At 35.5% G+C, this 18,484-nt stretch overlaps 1 protein-coding gene across 11 annotated transcripts in view; it reads right to left on the bottom strand.

Annotated features, from left to right (window-relative positions):
• Positions 1–18,484, bottom strand: part of scrib (scribble planar cell polarity protein) — a 74,195-nt gene that overhangs the window by 8,181 nt on the left and 47,530 nt on the right. For 10 of the 11 annotated variants that reach the window (XM_013318398.1, XM_013318404.1, XM_013318401.1 and 7 more), the window contains 16 exons: positions 12,837–13,048; positions 12,368–12,501; positions 11,877–11,961; positions 11,317–11,530; positions 10,109–10,299; positions 9,781–9,892; positions 9,359–9,693; positions 8,879–8,974; positions 6,725–6,985; positions 5,358–5,468; positions 4,830–5,009; positions 2,979–3,137; positions 2,647–2,790; positions 1,972–2,067; positions 1,713–1,796; positions 1,380–1,499 (listed from right to left, as the gene is read on the bottom strand). In XM_013318398.1, coding sequence (XP_013173852.1) covers positions 1,380–1,499; positions 1,713–1,796; positions 1,972–2,067; positions 2,647–2,790; positions 2,979–3,137; positions 4,830–5,009; positions 5,358–5,468; positions 6,725–6,985; positions 8,879–8,974; positions 9,359–9,693; positions 9,781–9,892; positions 10,109–10,299; positions 11,317–11,530; positions 11,877–11,961; positions 12,368–12,501; positions 12,837–13,048 — 2,534 coding nt within the window. The remainder of the gene's footprint in view (positions 1–1,379; positions 1,500–1,712; positions 1,797–1,971; positions 2,068–2,646; positions 2,791–2,978; positions 3,138–4,829; positions 5,010–5,357; positions 5,469–6,724; positions 6,986–8,878; positions 8,975–9,358; positions 9,694–9,780; positions 9,893–10,108; positions 10,300–11,316; positions 11,531–11,876; positions 11,962–12,367; positions 12,502–12,836; positions 13,049–18,484) is intronic. The other variant, XM_013318403.1, reaches the window with a different exon arrangement.

The following is an 18,484-nucleotide window of genomic DNA, read 5'->3' as shown; positions in this document are numbered from 1 at the left end:
AACTTTTATCTATATTTTTTTAACGTTACAAAGAGTTTGAGTCAGTCAATTGTATAAAATGGAACCAGTGTCATGACAGAAAGGAACTTTAGTTTATAGTTTGAACATGACAGTAAAAATGTTTAAAAAGATTCAATATGTCAAATATTTATTCCGCAATCACCGCACAATATTTACACAATTTATTTGGACAGATGTGTTTAATTGTTGTACTATGTGTTTCCCTCCGTTTCCTCGGGTTTTGCATTCTGCAATGGACGTAATACGGATGGTCAGTAACACTGTTTGTCTAACACAAAACAACAATCTATGCTACCATCGATCTTTTCTACCACCCTGTATCTATGACAGTTTCAATCAAAGGTTACATCGAATATCCATCGCGTGTTAACTTGAAACACCCTATATACCATAAATGGAGAAAATAAATTGAGGACACATGCAAACCATTTCTTTCAATCGGGTATAAAACACAGATAATATAAAATCAAAGATAAATTCAGTTAATAGATCTTCAAGCTAAATAAAATAACCCTTCCCATTCATATGCGCTGTCTACAAAATATATAATACTAATTAACATTTATTTTGGAAGATATCAACATAATAGCGTAAATATTACTCATAATATACAATAATCAGAATATTTTCATGCAAGCAGTATACTACAAGGTGCATGCTCGGATATAAGACAGTCTCAGATATAAGACCGTGCAAAAGTATTTCCAATATCTATCAATATTATACAAGCTATAGACATGCTACAAAGAACATAGATTAAATTTATTATTTCATCATATTTATAAAATATTTTATCTGTAATTAAAATTGTTAAATTATAATATTCATTTTATTTCATATATGTATACAGTCACATGATTATTCTTTTATTAATTTCAATTTAATAAATGCTAATTAAAAATCGACAAAAGCTATTGAAAATCAAACCATGCTGACTTAACATGCAACAAACATTTTTGCATGTGACTGTATATTATAATTAAATATTAAATGTAATAGCTGTATTCACGGTAAAGCTTTAAGTTAGGGTGTGTTTACACAAAACGAATAAAGAACTTCACATAGAAGAGCTTGTTTTTTTTCTTTTTTGTATGAACAATCCGTTTCTACTTATTTATCATCCGCTTATGCTTGTATCTTAGCGTTTCATCGCGTGTAATAGTATTTATTTACAGAAGTGTTTTAAAACTTGTTAAAATAAGGCATAGCTTACAATATAAGTTAGAATTGCTTGTCAAATAGCGGGCAAGCTAATATCGTGCTTACACTTCTGTGTTTAAAGCTCAATTCTTTATAATACCGTGAATACAGCTGCATTAGAGACAGTAGAGCTAATTGTGTGTATAAGTGCGTGTTACCTGAGGCTGCAGGGTGTGCTTGGACATGACAACAGTGGTGGTCTTGTGGTGGGGTTCCGGCGATGTGGGCGGCGCCGGCTCCAGACCGATGCTCTCCACCGCGTGCACTATGTCCATCACCTGTGATACATTGCACCGTTTATCATTACACACTCCGAGTGAGTACTTCAAAATAATTTACACACTCCAACTAGCCACGGTAAATAATTTATATACTCAGACAGGGCATTTCAAAAGACATTACGCTCACCAAGTCAGCTGTAGTTATTTATATTAGCAAGGACGCGGCTTAGAAGCATTTTATTTAAAAGAAATAATGCCTACTAGACATACCTTTTCGGGTGTGGTTTTCTCTCTCGCTAAGGCGACTTGTTTCTCTTGTTCAAACTCAACCAGATCCTGTTGGAAGTGTTGCTCCTGAAACATTAACACGATTATTTGAAGTTTCTGACTAATATGAATTAATCTGAAAATATTGTTGGTACTTTGTTAAATAAAATTATTATTAAAATAATTTATAGAAGAATAGCTGATAGTTACTGTACTGTTTAGCAAATTGTAGTGACCACTATGACTATGAAGAGTAAGAAACCTGTTGTTGTTGGTGCAAGCCGTCCTCCCGGTCCAGGCTCGACGTGGAGTGCGACAGAGAGCCGCCGGTGTCCGCTGTCCCGCTCTCGCTACCGGTCTGTGCATAGCGTGCCTATTACTACTGCAGTGCTTTCTAAACCTAGCCTTACACTCTACAACATTGTGTTGTATACCATTTTGCATATGAATGGAATGAAAGCTAACAAGTGAAAGTAACTAGCTGTTGCCCTTGACTTTGTATGCGTTTTTTTCTTATTTTCCATACGATATAATTTGCAAAGGTTATAGAAGATATTATTTACTAGCTGTCTGTTATACATCTATGTCAAATTTCATCAAGGTCCGTTAAGCTGTTCCGGAGATACCTTCAAACAAACATCCATCGATCCATTTAAACATTCGTATTTATAATACTAGTATGATTACATTTTAGGTAACATCCATTCATCCATCTAAACTTTAGCATTTAAAATATTAGATTTTGAATGGATTTTATGTGCGTGATATAACTATATTGTGGGTATCGATTCCAGTGGTATTTGTGGTACATATCGTCATCCTTTACTTTACCATTGAAACAAACAGAGATAACAATATGTTTCAATGTGTTACGACGGTGTAGTTACAGTGAGATGTAGCAGATTACATAAGCTGGAAATGGGAGATGTACACTCACGGTATACTTTTCAGGCCTTGTGTACCCGTGGCAGATGACGAGGTGCAGCGGCGCCTGCGTGGCCGCGCGCAACGAGTTCACCGCCTCACCGTGCGTAGCGCCCAGCAGGGACGCGCCGTTCACTTCCAGTAATCGCATTCCCACCTGCCACAACACAATTCTTATGTAACCTCCACTTTTATACACATTTCTAAACGTCATTTGACCCTCGCAATGGAAATCAGGTGCACGATATTGGATCTTAAGTAGTATGTTGTATGACGGCAGCAAAGGTGTAGAAGAGCAATTCACTGTAAACTTTAAGGTCATGTTTTATGAAAATATCTTGTTACCTTTAATCTTCCATCCCTCCTGGCCGCGCCGCCGCTGTTGATCTTCGATATAAAGACGCCCTCGTCGTTGGGATCATTAGGGTTGCCGCGCTGACCGTTCAGACCGCCCTTGATGTGCATCCCCAGCTTCTCGCCCTCTTGCTTTATTATCGTTAGCTCCTACAATAATACACATAGTAAGATACTAATATTATTTAAAACGACATATATAAAATATGAATACTTGAAACACGTATACGATATAAAATTCACATAAGCGTCAGGACTAATTTCACAAACACCATCATGCAAAGCATTAGTCATGCATTCGCCAAACTATTAAGTTATAATTCTGAACATTGCTAGCTCACGAATAGCTAGCTAATTTGAAAATTTAAGGGTCTATACAACCTCAGCTCTCATTCTTACTTTATATAGATGTTCGTCAGAATGTATAAAAAATTCTTCATAGGGTCAGTAAGAAAATAAAGTTTAATTCCACTTCGAAATCATTTCAACTTTTGAAAATATCGTTTTATAGAATACAATTATGCACCTAGAGAAACTCGGCTCTGCGAATCTTTTTTCAGATACACCATATAGTTCTTCACAATGGCGTATATTTTATTCAACTCATACTAACAGTTTTATTTTAAACGGCAAAATTAACTGCTTTATAATTATTGTCGATGTTATAAAGTATTGAGACGTGCTATAGACCCTTAAGAAGCTTACGAAACTAGTGTCAAAGGCGATGTGAAAGGTTAAAAAAACCTTTATTGCTATAAAAGCCAGAACAGAATATTCTGCACTGCACGTTAGCGCACACTGATCGGAATGGGGTAAACTGACATAGAGTTTGTAAACACACAGAGGTTCGATATCGCCGGGTGACTTTCACTTACAGTTGCGTGAACAATCTCAACTTGAATGAGACCCTGATATTGTATCGCAGAGGCCATCGTGCGCACGTGTGAAACAAAACAACCATACGTATTATTACATACAATACTTCATTATAACATATTCCACGTGCATATTAATATTCCTTCATATCACAAAGCGAATTACCTCTGACAAAGAGTACAAGCGGCAGACAGATTTCTATTCATCCAAATGCCTTCAGTCGAAGCGAATGCACATTTCTCTTCGCCAAACGCTACTTAAGCGACATACTCAATTTACATTCTTATTGCAATCAATTATGGTTTGTTATTGTGTGTACCTCATCGACTTTCATGCAAACGCCTAAAATTCTGATATTATATTTTGATTCAATTTAATATTCTTTTTATTTATTATATGAGATGTGGAGTTTATTTTTGCAATCAGTACACTTACTGTATAACACAGGAATGCCAAATCGAAAAATAAATATTGTATTAGTCGCTGATTAAGAGACTAAATGAAATTGTTGTACTGTCATTAGATTTTTTCATATAAAATGCACAGTATTTTTTGTAGCATGTGCAAAAATATTGTCATAAATATATAAAATAAACATAACAGATATATCATATTAATATATTATGGTTAGCAAAATGTTACTTTACACAACATGCTGCTTTCAATCATCGCATCAAAGTCTACCAAACAAAAATTACTTTTTTTGAAGCTTTAACATAATTATTTTGTTACATACTCAAATAAAATTGAATTTTATAATTAATTTGTTTGAAAACTTACTACCAACGAAAAGGTCAAATTCCTTTAATTAGAAATGTGGTAAATAATTATTGTCATTTAGAGCTGTAACCTAGCGAAGAGTGTTGTGTCTAGCAGAAACGGTTAGATAGAAATAAAGCTGAACTATATTTGGGTTGTTAGAAGGTTGTATGATTTGTGTATGTATGTAAGTTTGTTTGTATGTACCTGGAAGCCGGGCGGCAGGGGGTCGTGTCGCACTGTGAGCGCCAGCGTGGGGCCGGGCTGCAGCAGCAGTTGTACTGCCTCGCGGTGCGTGGCTCCCGTCAGTTCTTTACCATTCACCTTCAGAAGACGGTCACCCATACGCAACTTGCCCGACCTCGCCGCCACGCCCCCGGGTACCACCTACAAATGTTACAACATACCAGTTATTACTTTGTGATTATATCATTAAAACTGAACAAATAGATTGAAAAGTATCATTCTTCGTCGGTAGTGTAAAGTGGCTCCAAGCGTAAGGACGCTCTGGCATCTTAGCATAGTTATAAATAGCTCATAAACTTCTAAAAAAATTACGTATATTAAAAATGCGAAAGTAAGGATGGATCTCACTGATATAAGGCATAGATGTAGAGCATAGTCTGGAAGAAAGCATGGGCTACTAAATATTTTTTTAAATTCCACTCGGACGGAAACGTGTGAAAGGATAGTATATAAAAAGATAAAGATGTAGAATTTCTCGTAATGTCTTACGTGTGAAATGAATATTCCCGGCTCCTTTCCACCGAAGGGTACGCAGGAGTGGTCCGTACCACCAATGATACTGAACCCAAGGGAACCGCCTTCCTTCAGCAACGTCACGTCCTGAAACAATAGAAATCTCCCAATGTATAATCATTACAAATGCATTCATATACAGCGATTCAAAAGTTTGTTAAACTATTTATGTTCGTGGTTTTAAACTGTTAATAGAAATATTTTAAAAGCCAATATGTAATAGGTCAGTTAAGGTTTTGTTAGATATATATTTAGCGTCTGGATTCGGTATACACAAATATACAGACGACAAATAACTATCAGCAGAAATGCTTGTGAGGTTTTAAATTAATTTGCACTTCCAGACTAATCTCAAGACTAAGACTGTTCAGTAGCTACATTACTTTAGATTCAATTTTGTTGTTTTTTGTGCGGACATTACAAATTGGCTTTTTAAATATTGATTAAGATATAAATATATTTAAGAATATATACATAAATATAAGATAATAAACGAACACCACCGGAAAGTAGCTCGCTTTCCGAGATGTTGCGTTTGCTAAAAAAGCGATATAATAGAGATAAAGATAGAATAAAACATTAAAAAATATAACATTAAAACCGAAATCTCTGAAACAAGATAACATTGGGAATAGATTAATTTTGTTCAGTTATTAATAGGTATATTACTTTCTTCTCAAGTATCCTTTTTGTCATTGTGACATATGCCAAAAATATAGATTAATAATTTACATGACATTTACTTCCTGTAGTCATTCTCTTTCAACAATAAAATAATCAAGCAAGTTAATAATTTTGACAAAGTTTTCATTTAAAACAAGTAAAAGGATTAAGGCTTAGTGGAACTCATTCCTATTTGAAAAAGCATATATTAAACTAGAATTAATTTTAACTGGCGTCAGGAGAATTGTTGGTATATAATACAATAAATATAAAATATATATTTGTAATAACTTTCTTTATATAAATTTGGCATATCAGTGAGTATACTTACAATGCTTGCAGCTAAATGTAAATATGGGTACGATGATGTCATTGGCAATAGGGTACTTAAACTAATTTTTACGTTTTCACTTTTAGATATTTAAAATATGACGAACTATTTAACATATTATACAAATAGACTTTAAGTTTTCTTTAATAAGGTAAGATATACAAAAGAGCTTTAAAATCGTATTTGTTTTGAAATCTGGTATCAACAACTACACACCATCTTTCTAGAAAGCAGCAATTAAATAAATGACGTTAATGAATTGAATTTGACAGTTGTAAATGTTTGTATTAGTTTAAATACCCTAGTGAGCAGAATCATGTGGGAGAGCGCAACACAATCATATTCTTACTTCTATGATGAGCGGCGCGACGAGGTGGTTGTCAGTGACGCGCGTCACCGTGGTCTCGGTGAAGGTGGACTTGGTGATGGTCTCGGTGACGCGGCCGGGCGCGGTGGGCGGGGCGGGCAGTGTGGGCGGGGCGGGGCGGTGCACTGTGACGGTGACGCCCCGCCCCCCGCCTCCGCCCGCCTGGTCGTCGGGTCGCGGCGCGCCCAGGAAGTGCGCCGGGATCATCGCTTGGAAGTCCTCGTTCGTGATCGCCCGCGTCGGCTGCGCGGTCAACACGTTCACATCGCATCAGCCACGCATAACACGTATCAACAACTACATACTAATCTCACTCCAATATCTAACTTGTATTCTTAAGATAATTTTCCTTTTTGTTGTTTATTTTTGGAACTACCATACCATTTTTTACTGTACTTTAAAATTTTATAAATCCAGATATCAAGTATGCAATCACTAGAAGCCTAAGCTAATGATTTAATATACTTTACTTATAATTTAGTTTATATAAGAGTGTATTTTCCTTTCGTTACATATAAATCAAAACAAATTACTTTAAACCTTATTTTATTATCATATTCTTATTTCATCAATCAATTTATGAAAATCTTTATTAAAAAAGCATAATTTCAATCAACCTGTACCATATAAACCAGACTTCTACATTCATACAAATTTAAAAGAACATGCATAATCAAAATCACAATGGTCTACTGCTAAACTATTTGTGCCGTTTCAATATTTTTAAATAAATAAATACATAGTTAAATTTATATATGTACAAAGCTAATATTATAGATATATTTCAATAATATCTAGAGTTTTTTACCGAATGGATCTAGAATAAAAGATATAGCAATCTAGTTTCAAATTCGACTACATCGGTTGTCCGGAGAGATTTTTGCACAGCTAGAATTAAATTTTAAGATAATTATTTCATATCCAGATAGAGAATCATTATCATTCGCCCTTAGTAGTTATTATATAGACTATGTAAGACAAACCTACAAATTTTATACTAAAAATTGTTTTCGAATTTGAATTTTTTAAAGTACATTTAGTAGTTAAACCTCCCTTCTGTAACTATTTGCAGACTTATGAAAATACATCTACTTGGCCTAGACATCTCTTAGTTAATTTCAATTACTAGACTAGATTTTATGGATAGCATCTTAAAGGTTCTTTTTGAATAGATTGGGAAGGTTTAAGGCTTTTGTCATATTGGACAGAATCATAAAGATTTATTTGAGTAGGATACGGGGTAATAGGAATTTGGGAAAGTGCATAGTTACATGATATGCTTTTAAGCAAGTCTTTTTGGTAGTTTAGTACTTCTTTATGCTGGCGAAGTTATTTCACATATAGATTGCGCTTGCACATATGCACGAAGTGCAACGAGTGAGGTTCCAAGGTCAATGATATAAGGGTTATTTTACAAAATGATATGTTTGCTTATGGTAGCAGTTATATATAAAAAGTACATAAAACAGGCCTTTCATAACATAGTACATGATAAATTATAATATGTAAATGGTTACATTAAACTTTAAATAACGTCTAATTCTATTATAAAACCGTCGAAACGAATAAAATAAAAATATTCCCCAATATAATTTTCGATTGTAACAATAAAATATACATTGATATCTGGATTAAACTAACACACTCGATATCAGACATTCCCAAAATTTCAATACAATACTAACCTTTCTAAAAGCGTTTATTTATAAAAAACCGCATATCTAGGTCAAATATGAAAGCATCATTCGGTGACTCCGCCCAATACCGATAGATGTCGCGACCATAACATCAAGAAATATGAGCTCTATATTTCAAGACGCAAAGGTGACGTCATCTTCGGACACCGGACGTCGCCCGAATGAATATAAAATTAGTCTACAGCTGGCGATACGTACACAGTGGCGTAAGCGATGATAAAGCATGGATGTGAACGTGTTAAACCGTAAACCATCACCATGTATAGTGCTATACAAACTTTATGGCGGCTAGTAAATTAGCTGGATATTTTATAAGGGAGGGGCATACTTAGCTCCGCCCCCAGTGGGACCAATTGACGCCCACTTGTGCAAACAAAGCCGCAGCTAACCACGAGCTGCCATAAAGTTTGATCGTTGTAATGCTAGAGGCAAGTCTTACCTGTATATCGTCGAAGACATCGTCGTTAGAGCCGTGCAATTTATTGGCGCCGGGAGTTAGAGGCGTGCTCGTACTGTTAGTTGCCTTCGTGCCCGCCTGAAGTAAACAATCATTTTCTGTAAATACGACGCTTTACGTACAAAGCAAGGGGTCTAGAGTCTTTTTAATTTACAACTTAAATATGTTTTTCAATATCTACAGTTATTTTGTAAGCGCAATATTTCTCACTATCCTATTCAAGTTAACTTATACATTGTAGCGCCTAAGAAAGCTTCGCTCCGCAAGCATTTATAAAGCCAATTATCTATTCGTTTCTTTACATTTGTTATACATACCAAAATACTAATATACCCCGCATATTGAAGTCTAGTATTCTTAAATATTCCAAAACAAAGGAAACTGTACGAATCCATTCGATTCAAACTAATACAAATATCAAAGAGTGACATTGGCAAACGGTCCTTGTTAATTATTTTGTACCTGTCCATTAGTCTGCGTCTGGCTGAGTTTCCTGGGCGCGGGTTGCGGCGGCTGCGGGATCGGCTGCGTGGGCTCCGGAGTGGAGGCGGCCCGGGGCGGCTGTGACGTCACCTGTGTGACGGGCGTGGACACGCGCTGGGCTTGGGGCACCTGTGACGTCAGCACTGTGACGTGGGCTGGGCCGGTGCCGATGGGCGTGGTCTTGGCGGGCGTGTGGTTGCCGATCAATGTGGGGGCCGCGCTCGCAGGCTTGGGTGGTGCAACGTTTATGTTGGTCATACTCGTCTTGTGTTCTTTGACTTCCTCGGATATTGACTTTCTCGTGATCGTTTCGACTGTAAGCGACGATTTTTAATAGGTAGTTATACTAATATTATCTTTATAATAAAAAACTTATGCTTTTTATATAATTTATGCGGTACCTTGATCAGATGTGATGGTCCGCTGCAAGACGAGTCGCACGAAGCGCTCGTGGCCGGTGAGCAGCGCGACCGCCGCCTCGTGCCGCGCCTTCTCCATGTCCACGCCGTTTATCTGCAAGTACAATAACTTCACTGCACAACACCATCCTATCTCTTTATCACTTAATAGAGTAATTCAGTAATGACCAGTTTTACCACAAGATGTCATATTTAAATACATTTATAATTGTAGATGCTATTAAAAGAAATACCAATGTAAACGAATTCTTATTTTTTCATAGAGTAAAGTTTGAAAGCATAGACGACGTGTTAGAGATTGATGACTTACCGAGATGACCTTGTCTCCGACCTGCATCTTGCCGTCCTTGGCGGCGGCGCCGTGCGGTGAGATGCGTGAGATGTAGATGGCGTCGCTGTCGTCCCGGTACGGCGGCGAGCCCTGCCCGCCCGCGATGCTGAACCCGAGGCCGGCGCCGTCGCGGATCAGCGTCGTATGCACCAGCACCTTCTGCTGGTACACTGCAACAACAGTATTGTTGCAAATATATGTGTTGTAACATGTGGCTCAAGGTCACCTGTGTGTAGTACCCTCTTCCCGCACTTCTTTACGCCCCGCTGAGTTTCGCCGTGTCGCCAAGATATTTGAAAATATCCAAAAGATGATTTGGCATATTAACTAGAAGAATAAACTCATACAAGTAGAGTCCAGTGGTTCCAAATCTTTAGATCATCGCTTAACATCATTGTTACAGAGTATGGTCAAACACTCTTTTATTCATGATAGATCCTTTGATTACAATACTGCACAAAGGAGAAAACTACAGAAAACATTAATAAGTGTTTTTTATGTAAAAAATATAATCAATAGCATCCGGGTTTTAATTGTTTTCTTCATAATAAATATATAAAATTCCATTATAAAAGAGATTACACTTTCATTCCTATTGTATAACGTATTATTAGCTCTCACATAAAATAAATAATAACCTAATAATAAATAGAAATGTGTAGCAGTACAAAACATTAAGTTCAGCCACCTCACAGTAATCTGCACAAAGATCAAAAACTATTTGAATCAATAGAGTGCGAGAGAGCGCGGGTCACTTGTTTTTGTATCCGCATCATCAATATCTGTCAGAACATTGACTTCTTTTACTATGCCAAAGAAATTGTGGCGTAGTTTTGTTTGAAAAAAATGCCTAGACATCTTTGTCCTAATATTTGTAAACAAGTTCAAGTTAATATTAAAAATAATAACTATTATTAACTATTAGTCATTAACTATATGAATAAATCACCACTATTTAGACATAATCTAGGTTAAATTCATTTTACAATTACTAAACTAAAAATATATAACTCCTTGGCTATGATGAGCAATTATTATGACCGAAAAAATAAGAAAAGACATTTTTAAACGAAGCATCTTATTAATATTTTTAGCCTAAAAGTTGTATTATAAAACTTGTGATTTTAAAATCTTTACTTACAGAGTTAAGTGACATATTAAAAAAAACAATCTAAAATGATCCTTACCTGGTGGTACATAAGGTTGTGTTTGCGGCGGCGGGGGCGAGGCTTGCAGTCGCTGGTACGTCACTTGTGGTGCGGGCGAGGGAGCGTACGTCGACTCCGGTGACACGACATTCGTTACAATCGGCGCTGGATCCTTTTGTTCAGGTTCGAATTCCTGCGCGTACTGATTGCTGATGATGAGAGGCTTGGCTGTCACTCCTCGTCCTGTTGTTACCTGATAATTAAAAAAAAACATGAGATAATCAATGCAACAACAAGTCGAAATATGAACTACAAGTTGACAACATGACAAGTTTAATTTTCGTATAAAATGCATACATTTAATTTTTGCTTATGAATTCATTTCCTTTTCTACACGAAGTTGCAGTAACAAAAAATATATTTATAATAAACGATCTTATTTCGATACCAGAATAACCGTTAAATTAATTTCAATAGATTAAAAAACAAAAGCAAAAGGTAGATGAAATAAGAAATGTTTAGAGTGAGGTCGAAATGATTGGTCTGTATGGAGGTGGCAGAGATAGAAAGCGTAGATAAAACAAATAGACATAAATCACCTGTCCGTTCTCCAGAGTGGACACGGTGTCAGCCGCACTCGACACGGAGTGGTGGCTGGCGCCGCTCGCAGCGCGGCTGTGTGTTCTACATATAAACATAAGCATATTACATCCAAATTAAAAAAAGGATATATCCCATTTCGGGGCAAATTCCAACAAATCCACTACCCCTTATCCTCCTTTCCTTGTAAGAATAAGGTGGAAAGGTAGTAAAATCCAGTTCAAAAAATTAGCTCTGAACTTAAGTACTAAAAGTAGTAATTAGCTTAAATCTTACATATAAAATTCTCGTGTCACAATATTTGTTACCATACTCCTTCGAAACAGCTTGACCGATTTTTATGAAATTTTATATGCATATTCATTAGGTCTTAGAATCGGCTACTATCTATTTTCTCATCCCGCACGGACGGTGTCGGGAGCGACAGCTAGTATTTATGATATTATTAAAAACAAGAGTCAAAATGAAATGTAATGTTAAAACATATTACCTGGTAGATGGAGGTGTTTCCCTCGCCACAACAAGTGTGAGCACAGGTCCACTCGCTTTGAGAACTTCCACCGCGTAGTAATGGTCCACTTCTAGCACGGGTGTACCATTCACTGAAAGCACTTTGTCGCCCACCTGACAAGATAATTACATTGACTAATTGATTTCTTGTCTTGGATGGGTAAATATTAGATGTTTAAAACAAATTAAAAAGCAATAAAAACCTTACACTATTGCAATCGAAATAATTACTTTTGAATTATCAATTATTTAACAGAGTAAGGTAAATTCGACAGAAAATCCTTTAGAAGAAAGACACATGACATCGATTTCTTTTTAACCGTAAATAAACTTCCAGCTGTACAAATAAATGTCTCTTATCAATATAAAAACAGTATTCGTTGGAAGAAAACACTGGTTTCCGACGTGATAAATTAAGCGCCAGCTAATCGAAGTATTAAAGCTCGTACCCTGAGTCCAGCCATGTAGGCGGGTCCGTTGGGCGTAACCCGCGATATAAAGATCCCGTCGTCATCGCCGATGTATGGTGTGGAGCCGCGGCCGCCCGCGATGCTCAGGCCGAGCCCGCCAGCAGTACGCGCGATACGCACTTTCGTAACGCGACCCTCCTGTACGCTGGAGCCGCTGGCTTCGCTCGCCGCCCGCTCCGATACCGACTCACCTAAACAAAGGATAATTTAACATTAGAAAATATCATAGAAAAATCAATTTTCTAACAATTACTCATATTTGAACACATTTTGAAAATTGAAATTATTTTACAATTAGCTTGTTACGAACAAATTCTTGTAGTACATATTTTATTTATTAAACACAGGTGCTATAAATATTCGTAAAGCAAAACATATAAAAAACACAGCTAAAATAAGAAGTTTAAAGTACAGATCAACGTATTTTCTAGAAATATTAATCGTGGGCGTATAAAAAGAACCGCAAGTACTTAAATTAGCCCTACGGGTAATTACACTAATAATAATATAGTTGACGGCACAGCAACGTTTAATCCAATTTATGCTCTTATATATAGTACACGAATAACTTTTAAGATATTTTAATGTAACAGTATAGTGTATAAACAATAACATTAAAATTACTGTAACTCTGACGTTATCGGCGTTTTAAAATTATAGCAATTACATAATCGTTACAGCAATTTAAACGCACCTCTTTAAACGGCGATATGAATTTAAAAGGCACTTAAAAGCCAGACTACGTAATGACAATGAGAGTTGATGGTAAACTCTCGACATCCGCTAGTTGTAACAACGTTTTATTAAGTTGTCTGACTGTTTACTCGAGTACTGTTGATAAAATAACTCTGTTACTTTATACAAAACCAATATTAGGGTAAATGATATTGGAGTAATCGACCCAGTATCCTTGCGGTTGATGTCGAGTTATTACCCCGAATACAAATCCTAGAATCCTAATCTGATCTTAATTTGTAATAAATTAATATTTAAGAAATATTAAGGAGTCAATAAATATAGGAGGAAAAGCTAATTCAATACCTATTACTCTATTAGTTTATCTTGAATAGGTTTATCGTATAACGACTGGATAGCAATGGTAATGTTCCATGAATATACAATGCAGAAATGATGGCCGCTTTCGAAACGCTAAAGGCGAGGGGCGAGAGCTTTCGTGAAAGTGCCTTGAACCGTTTTCTATAAATCGGAAATGGTTCGTGTCATTGTTAAAGGTCTAGCACATAAAACCACGTAACGAGACACAAATGGCGCGCGATATCCGATCTGATAAGACCCCGTTCTATTGGATTTCTCTCAACAGGGCCCTCTGTTGAACCTACATTGAATTGTGTAACAAACAAGCAAACTGTAATAGCATTTGCCCGGTAATCGCCATGTCAAGACGAATGTTCAGACAGTGAAATCTTGCTCCAGAACCATCCGTATTCGTCGCGTCCTGCATCGTACAATGGCCAATCATGAGATGTACTTTCACCCTTACACAGACTTTAATGGAATAACAAGGCGACTATTGTATCCAAGAAAGAGTCGTGATTTGCGCAGAGGGATTCGTGACCGTAGTTTATCGGTCGTCGGTCTCGTGCTGTAGGAAAATGCTCTGTTCTAGGAACTACGGTAATTTACTTCTAATCGTATAGCAATTGACGGGTGAAAGTGAGCTTGATTGATTCCATTTATTGAAAAAGCTAGAAATTGATAGAATTATCGAAAATTACTATAGTGCATTACTGTACCACAAGAAAGTTTTTGAAGAATGAAGTCGGGACTGGAAACTCAATGAAAAAAGAACGCAATCCCTTAGAGAATTAAACAGATTAGCGTAAACATTTACTTAGGCAGCGAACTATAATTGCAGATAAACAAAATTTTATCTTATAACAAGTAACATGAGATGGCATTAAAAGTAGCATAGAGATGTGAGATCATTATAAAATGTTAGCAGTTTGACATGACCGGCATACGGCATACGATTACCTTGTTTACGCCACATGAGGCTTACGTAACGTGTGGTACTTTACTGTATTGTTATTCTATTACATTATATCGCAAGTACATTTGATGGTGTTAAACCTGTACAATGTTATGTGATCATTCAATACTACAATAAGTACATATATTACCTAAATATATTTAATTATTATAAACCTAATGATGTTGAGAAAGTTTTAATGGGTTAGTATTATTTTTGTTGGTACAATTAGTTCTTTAATTCGTTATATTTAACATAATCACAGTGAAAAGTTTAACTATTACTATAATAAATTCGATTTCATGTCCGTTAAATTTTAATAGTCTTTTGTGCATTAAACAAAAGGTAATAAAAAAGGGCAATTCGATTGTCAAAAATCTCTATCTCCCACGGGTCGTAGAGAAATCTCAATAGGTCTTACTGGTTGTGGCGAATGTAATAAAATGCTACGACCACGATAGCTAAAGATTTACGTCTCAATACACACTTTACGTTGTAGGTAATATAACGAGTTAGGATGAGAACCATTGTAGTTTAGTTACTTATCAAGGGAAGTTGTGTTGCATTTCCCTACTACTTCGTTATTAAAAATTTTCCTCCCATGACGGGAATGCGGAATAAAGATCTATATCTATATGCGTTGCGCATAGAATTAATTTCTTATAATTTAATGAGAACAAATTATTTTGTTGAAACGAAATGATGTAAAGAGATTTATAATGTAACTTAGTCATATCAACAAGATGTTTCTTTGTTAGGTCGCAGGTCAAGTTTTCACCTTGATTGTAAATATTGGATAAAGTCCGGTCAGTTTTTTAGGCACATTGATTTAACCGATTAGATACTAAGTAAACAAATAAGAGTATTAAATTTAAAAGTTTATGTTTGCTTTTTATAATTTGATGAAATGACCTACATTTGAAAATTTAACCAAACCGAAATCAAAACAATGTTTAAATTTTGTTATGAAACAACAGAGCAGTCCTCACATAAAATATTAGTTAAATAATGGTGACACGCTATATGGTTACGCAGCACAAATACCTAGGGTTGTCAAGCTTTTTGTAACATTTTGGTACCAAATAAAAATATATATTTTTTTAATATAAGATGCATGCACCTTTTCGCTACAACCTGATTTGCAATTTCCGTGCGTTCAATGAGACCGCATATATAAATTTGTAGTAGATGTCTTTTCCAAACAGATTTTTCAAAGTCATAAAATATCTGTTGTATTATAAACTATCTACAAAAACTGGTTACAACCAGTTTTTTATGTATCACCTCATGGTTGTCTACAGATGTTTTTTGATGGGCTTTATTTTTGTCTTTTAAGTCAACCCTATCGGTATCCCAAATTGCCTCAAGACGCGCCCAGTACGTGAACGATGACCGCATCACAACACAAAGTTAGGCAACCGTTTCACCTTCATACTACAACTGAGTTATTATACTTCAAGGTTATGTATGTCTTCAACATGTTATATTATGACCCATTAAAGCAATAAACTACCGCATTTCATGTGCAGACAGCATTTTAAGATGTTTTTATCGATATCACTTTATCGATATTTTACACCATTGATAATTGTGACGGGATGTGAACATATCCCGATACAATTAATAAAGAATGATGAAGCATTATATTATACAAATACGAATTATCCAATCTGCGAATTGTGAAGGTCAAGATTAACTGGTTTTATGTTTGTTTCCGTTTAAATTTAGCAGCAATTATAATACAACTGCGCATGAAATGTTTTGATTTAAGTTACGTTGATAAACGTAGTTAAAAATCCATTTTTATAAACAAAAACCTGACATTCAAGTACGCGTCACTGCGTATGCGTCATTTATAGGACAACAAAGTCTTGTTTTAATTTAGTTCTGCTTTAATGTCTTTTTAGACGCAAATCGACGATAAGTTTGCGTAATGAGATCGATAGGCAGCTCATTATCGACAAGTTTATAGCAGGTGTGTAGTCGACCTATGCCAAGGTAGGTTATTTTTTTTTAAATTCACAACATTCATACCTATTCGGAAATGCCACAGATGGCAGGTGACTTCAATACAGTCAAACGTAGTAGATAACTTCCTTATAACGCATTTTTGTGGTATCGTGGTATCCCAATTAGAACACACTTTTATTTAATGTTTTATTTAACTTAAATTTACTCGGTTCTAGTAATGTGAATTGCTCCTATTATCTGTTAACAAAAAATATTGTTTCCTATTAATAAAGAGTACGAGTATATTTGTAAAAATTATCTCTTTTTTTCCAAAGATGACAGGGATGACGATATGTTTACAGAGATTTTGGTGTCAGAAAGAACCTGATAGAAAGCTTTCAATTGTTTCGAAAGTGTAATTTCACGGTAATACCTACTCGTAAATATAAATCAATAGCAAATTCGGACAAAATTCGATTATTTGTCGATCACATCATGACCTAGAGTAGGACTATAGCGAAAAAAAACAATGGATTTTTTTGAATAACAATGATCGTGTCAAATTACCAGTCCTATGTTCTATTTCAGTAGAAAGTGTAGCTCAATTTCTACGTCTATAAATATAACTTTTCTCCAGCTATGTGACTGACTGGAGCTGTCTACTGAGAAGATAGTTTGTTGCTTCATTTGCAATTTTGCCGCGGGAGAGATGCTTAAATAGAAGTTTGCCCTTTAGATTTGCATCCGGATTGCTTGAATTTATTGTTTTTGTTTTAATAAAATAACGGTGGTATTTCGATTTACACTTAAATATACAACAAAATTCACAAAACAACTTTTTCTTATTGAAAAAGATAAACTAGAAAAAAAAACATTTACTTAGCTTTAACACCATTTGATTTTTCATTGTTTGTTGTAACGTTATATTTTGTTTAGTTTACCTTTAAACATGAAACTAAAATAAACAACACAGAAGATTTTTGTTTTGTGTTTTCCTCTGACTAAGATGATATGCATTTATGCATGAAACAAGATTATTACGCGAAATAGAGATAAAACAATAGGAGTGTTTTGCATTTCCGAGCTAGACATATTTACGAGAACTTTATTACGACGGGAAAGTATCTGCGGTGAATTTCTTATGGGTACATAATAAACTCGTAAAGCGGTTGGATTCTGGAGAAAATTGAGATTAACGCTGGAAAGATCGATAGATATTATTACTGCTGTTTTGTGATTGTAAAAGAAAAAGATTTAATTTGTTTTTCGCTAACAGTTTAATACTTTTTCCGTTTTACAAAAAATTATTAAAATTCGTATTAAATTAATTTAATAAAAAATCGCTAAATGGAATTTCGTATTTACTTAAGTACTATTACACATTACTTTCATATAAAGTTACACAAATCCTTAACACGAACTAAAAAATCAATTTAATTGTTAAAAAAACCACTACATTAAATAAATAATTACAAAATAAACTGTATTAAGTAATCACAGACATAACACTGAGAGTTGACTTACGCTTTTTCCTTCTTAGTACACCCATTTCCTAGGACCAATTGTCTCTTACTAGATCGAGCGGCGCTATACTGGCCCAGCCGGCCGGCCTATCTAATGCAGTTCGTCAATCAACCTGCCGCCGGCCCGGCACTGCCTAGCGCATTCCGAATCGGTCATTGTCCAA

Source organism: Papilio xuthus, unplaced genomic scaffold, assembly GCF_000836235.2.
Source record: "Papilio xuthus unplaced genomic scaffold, Pxut_1.1 DF826923.1, whole genome shotgun sequence".
In the NCBI taxonomy this organism is placed as follows: domain Eukaryota; kingdom Metazoa; phylum Arthropoda; class Insecta; order Lepidoptera; family Papilionidae; genus Papilio; species Papilio xuthus.
This window is presented reverse-complemented; position numbering and strand designations above follow the sequence as displayed.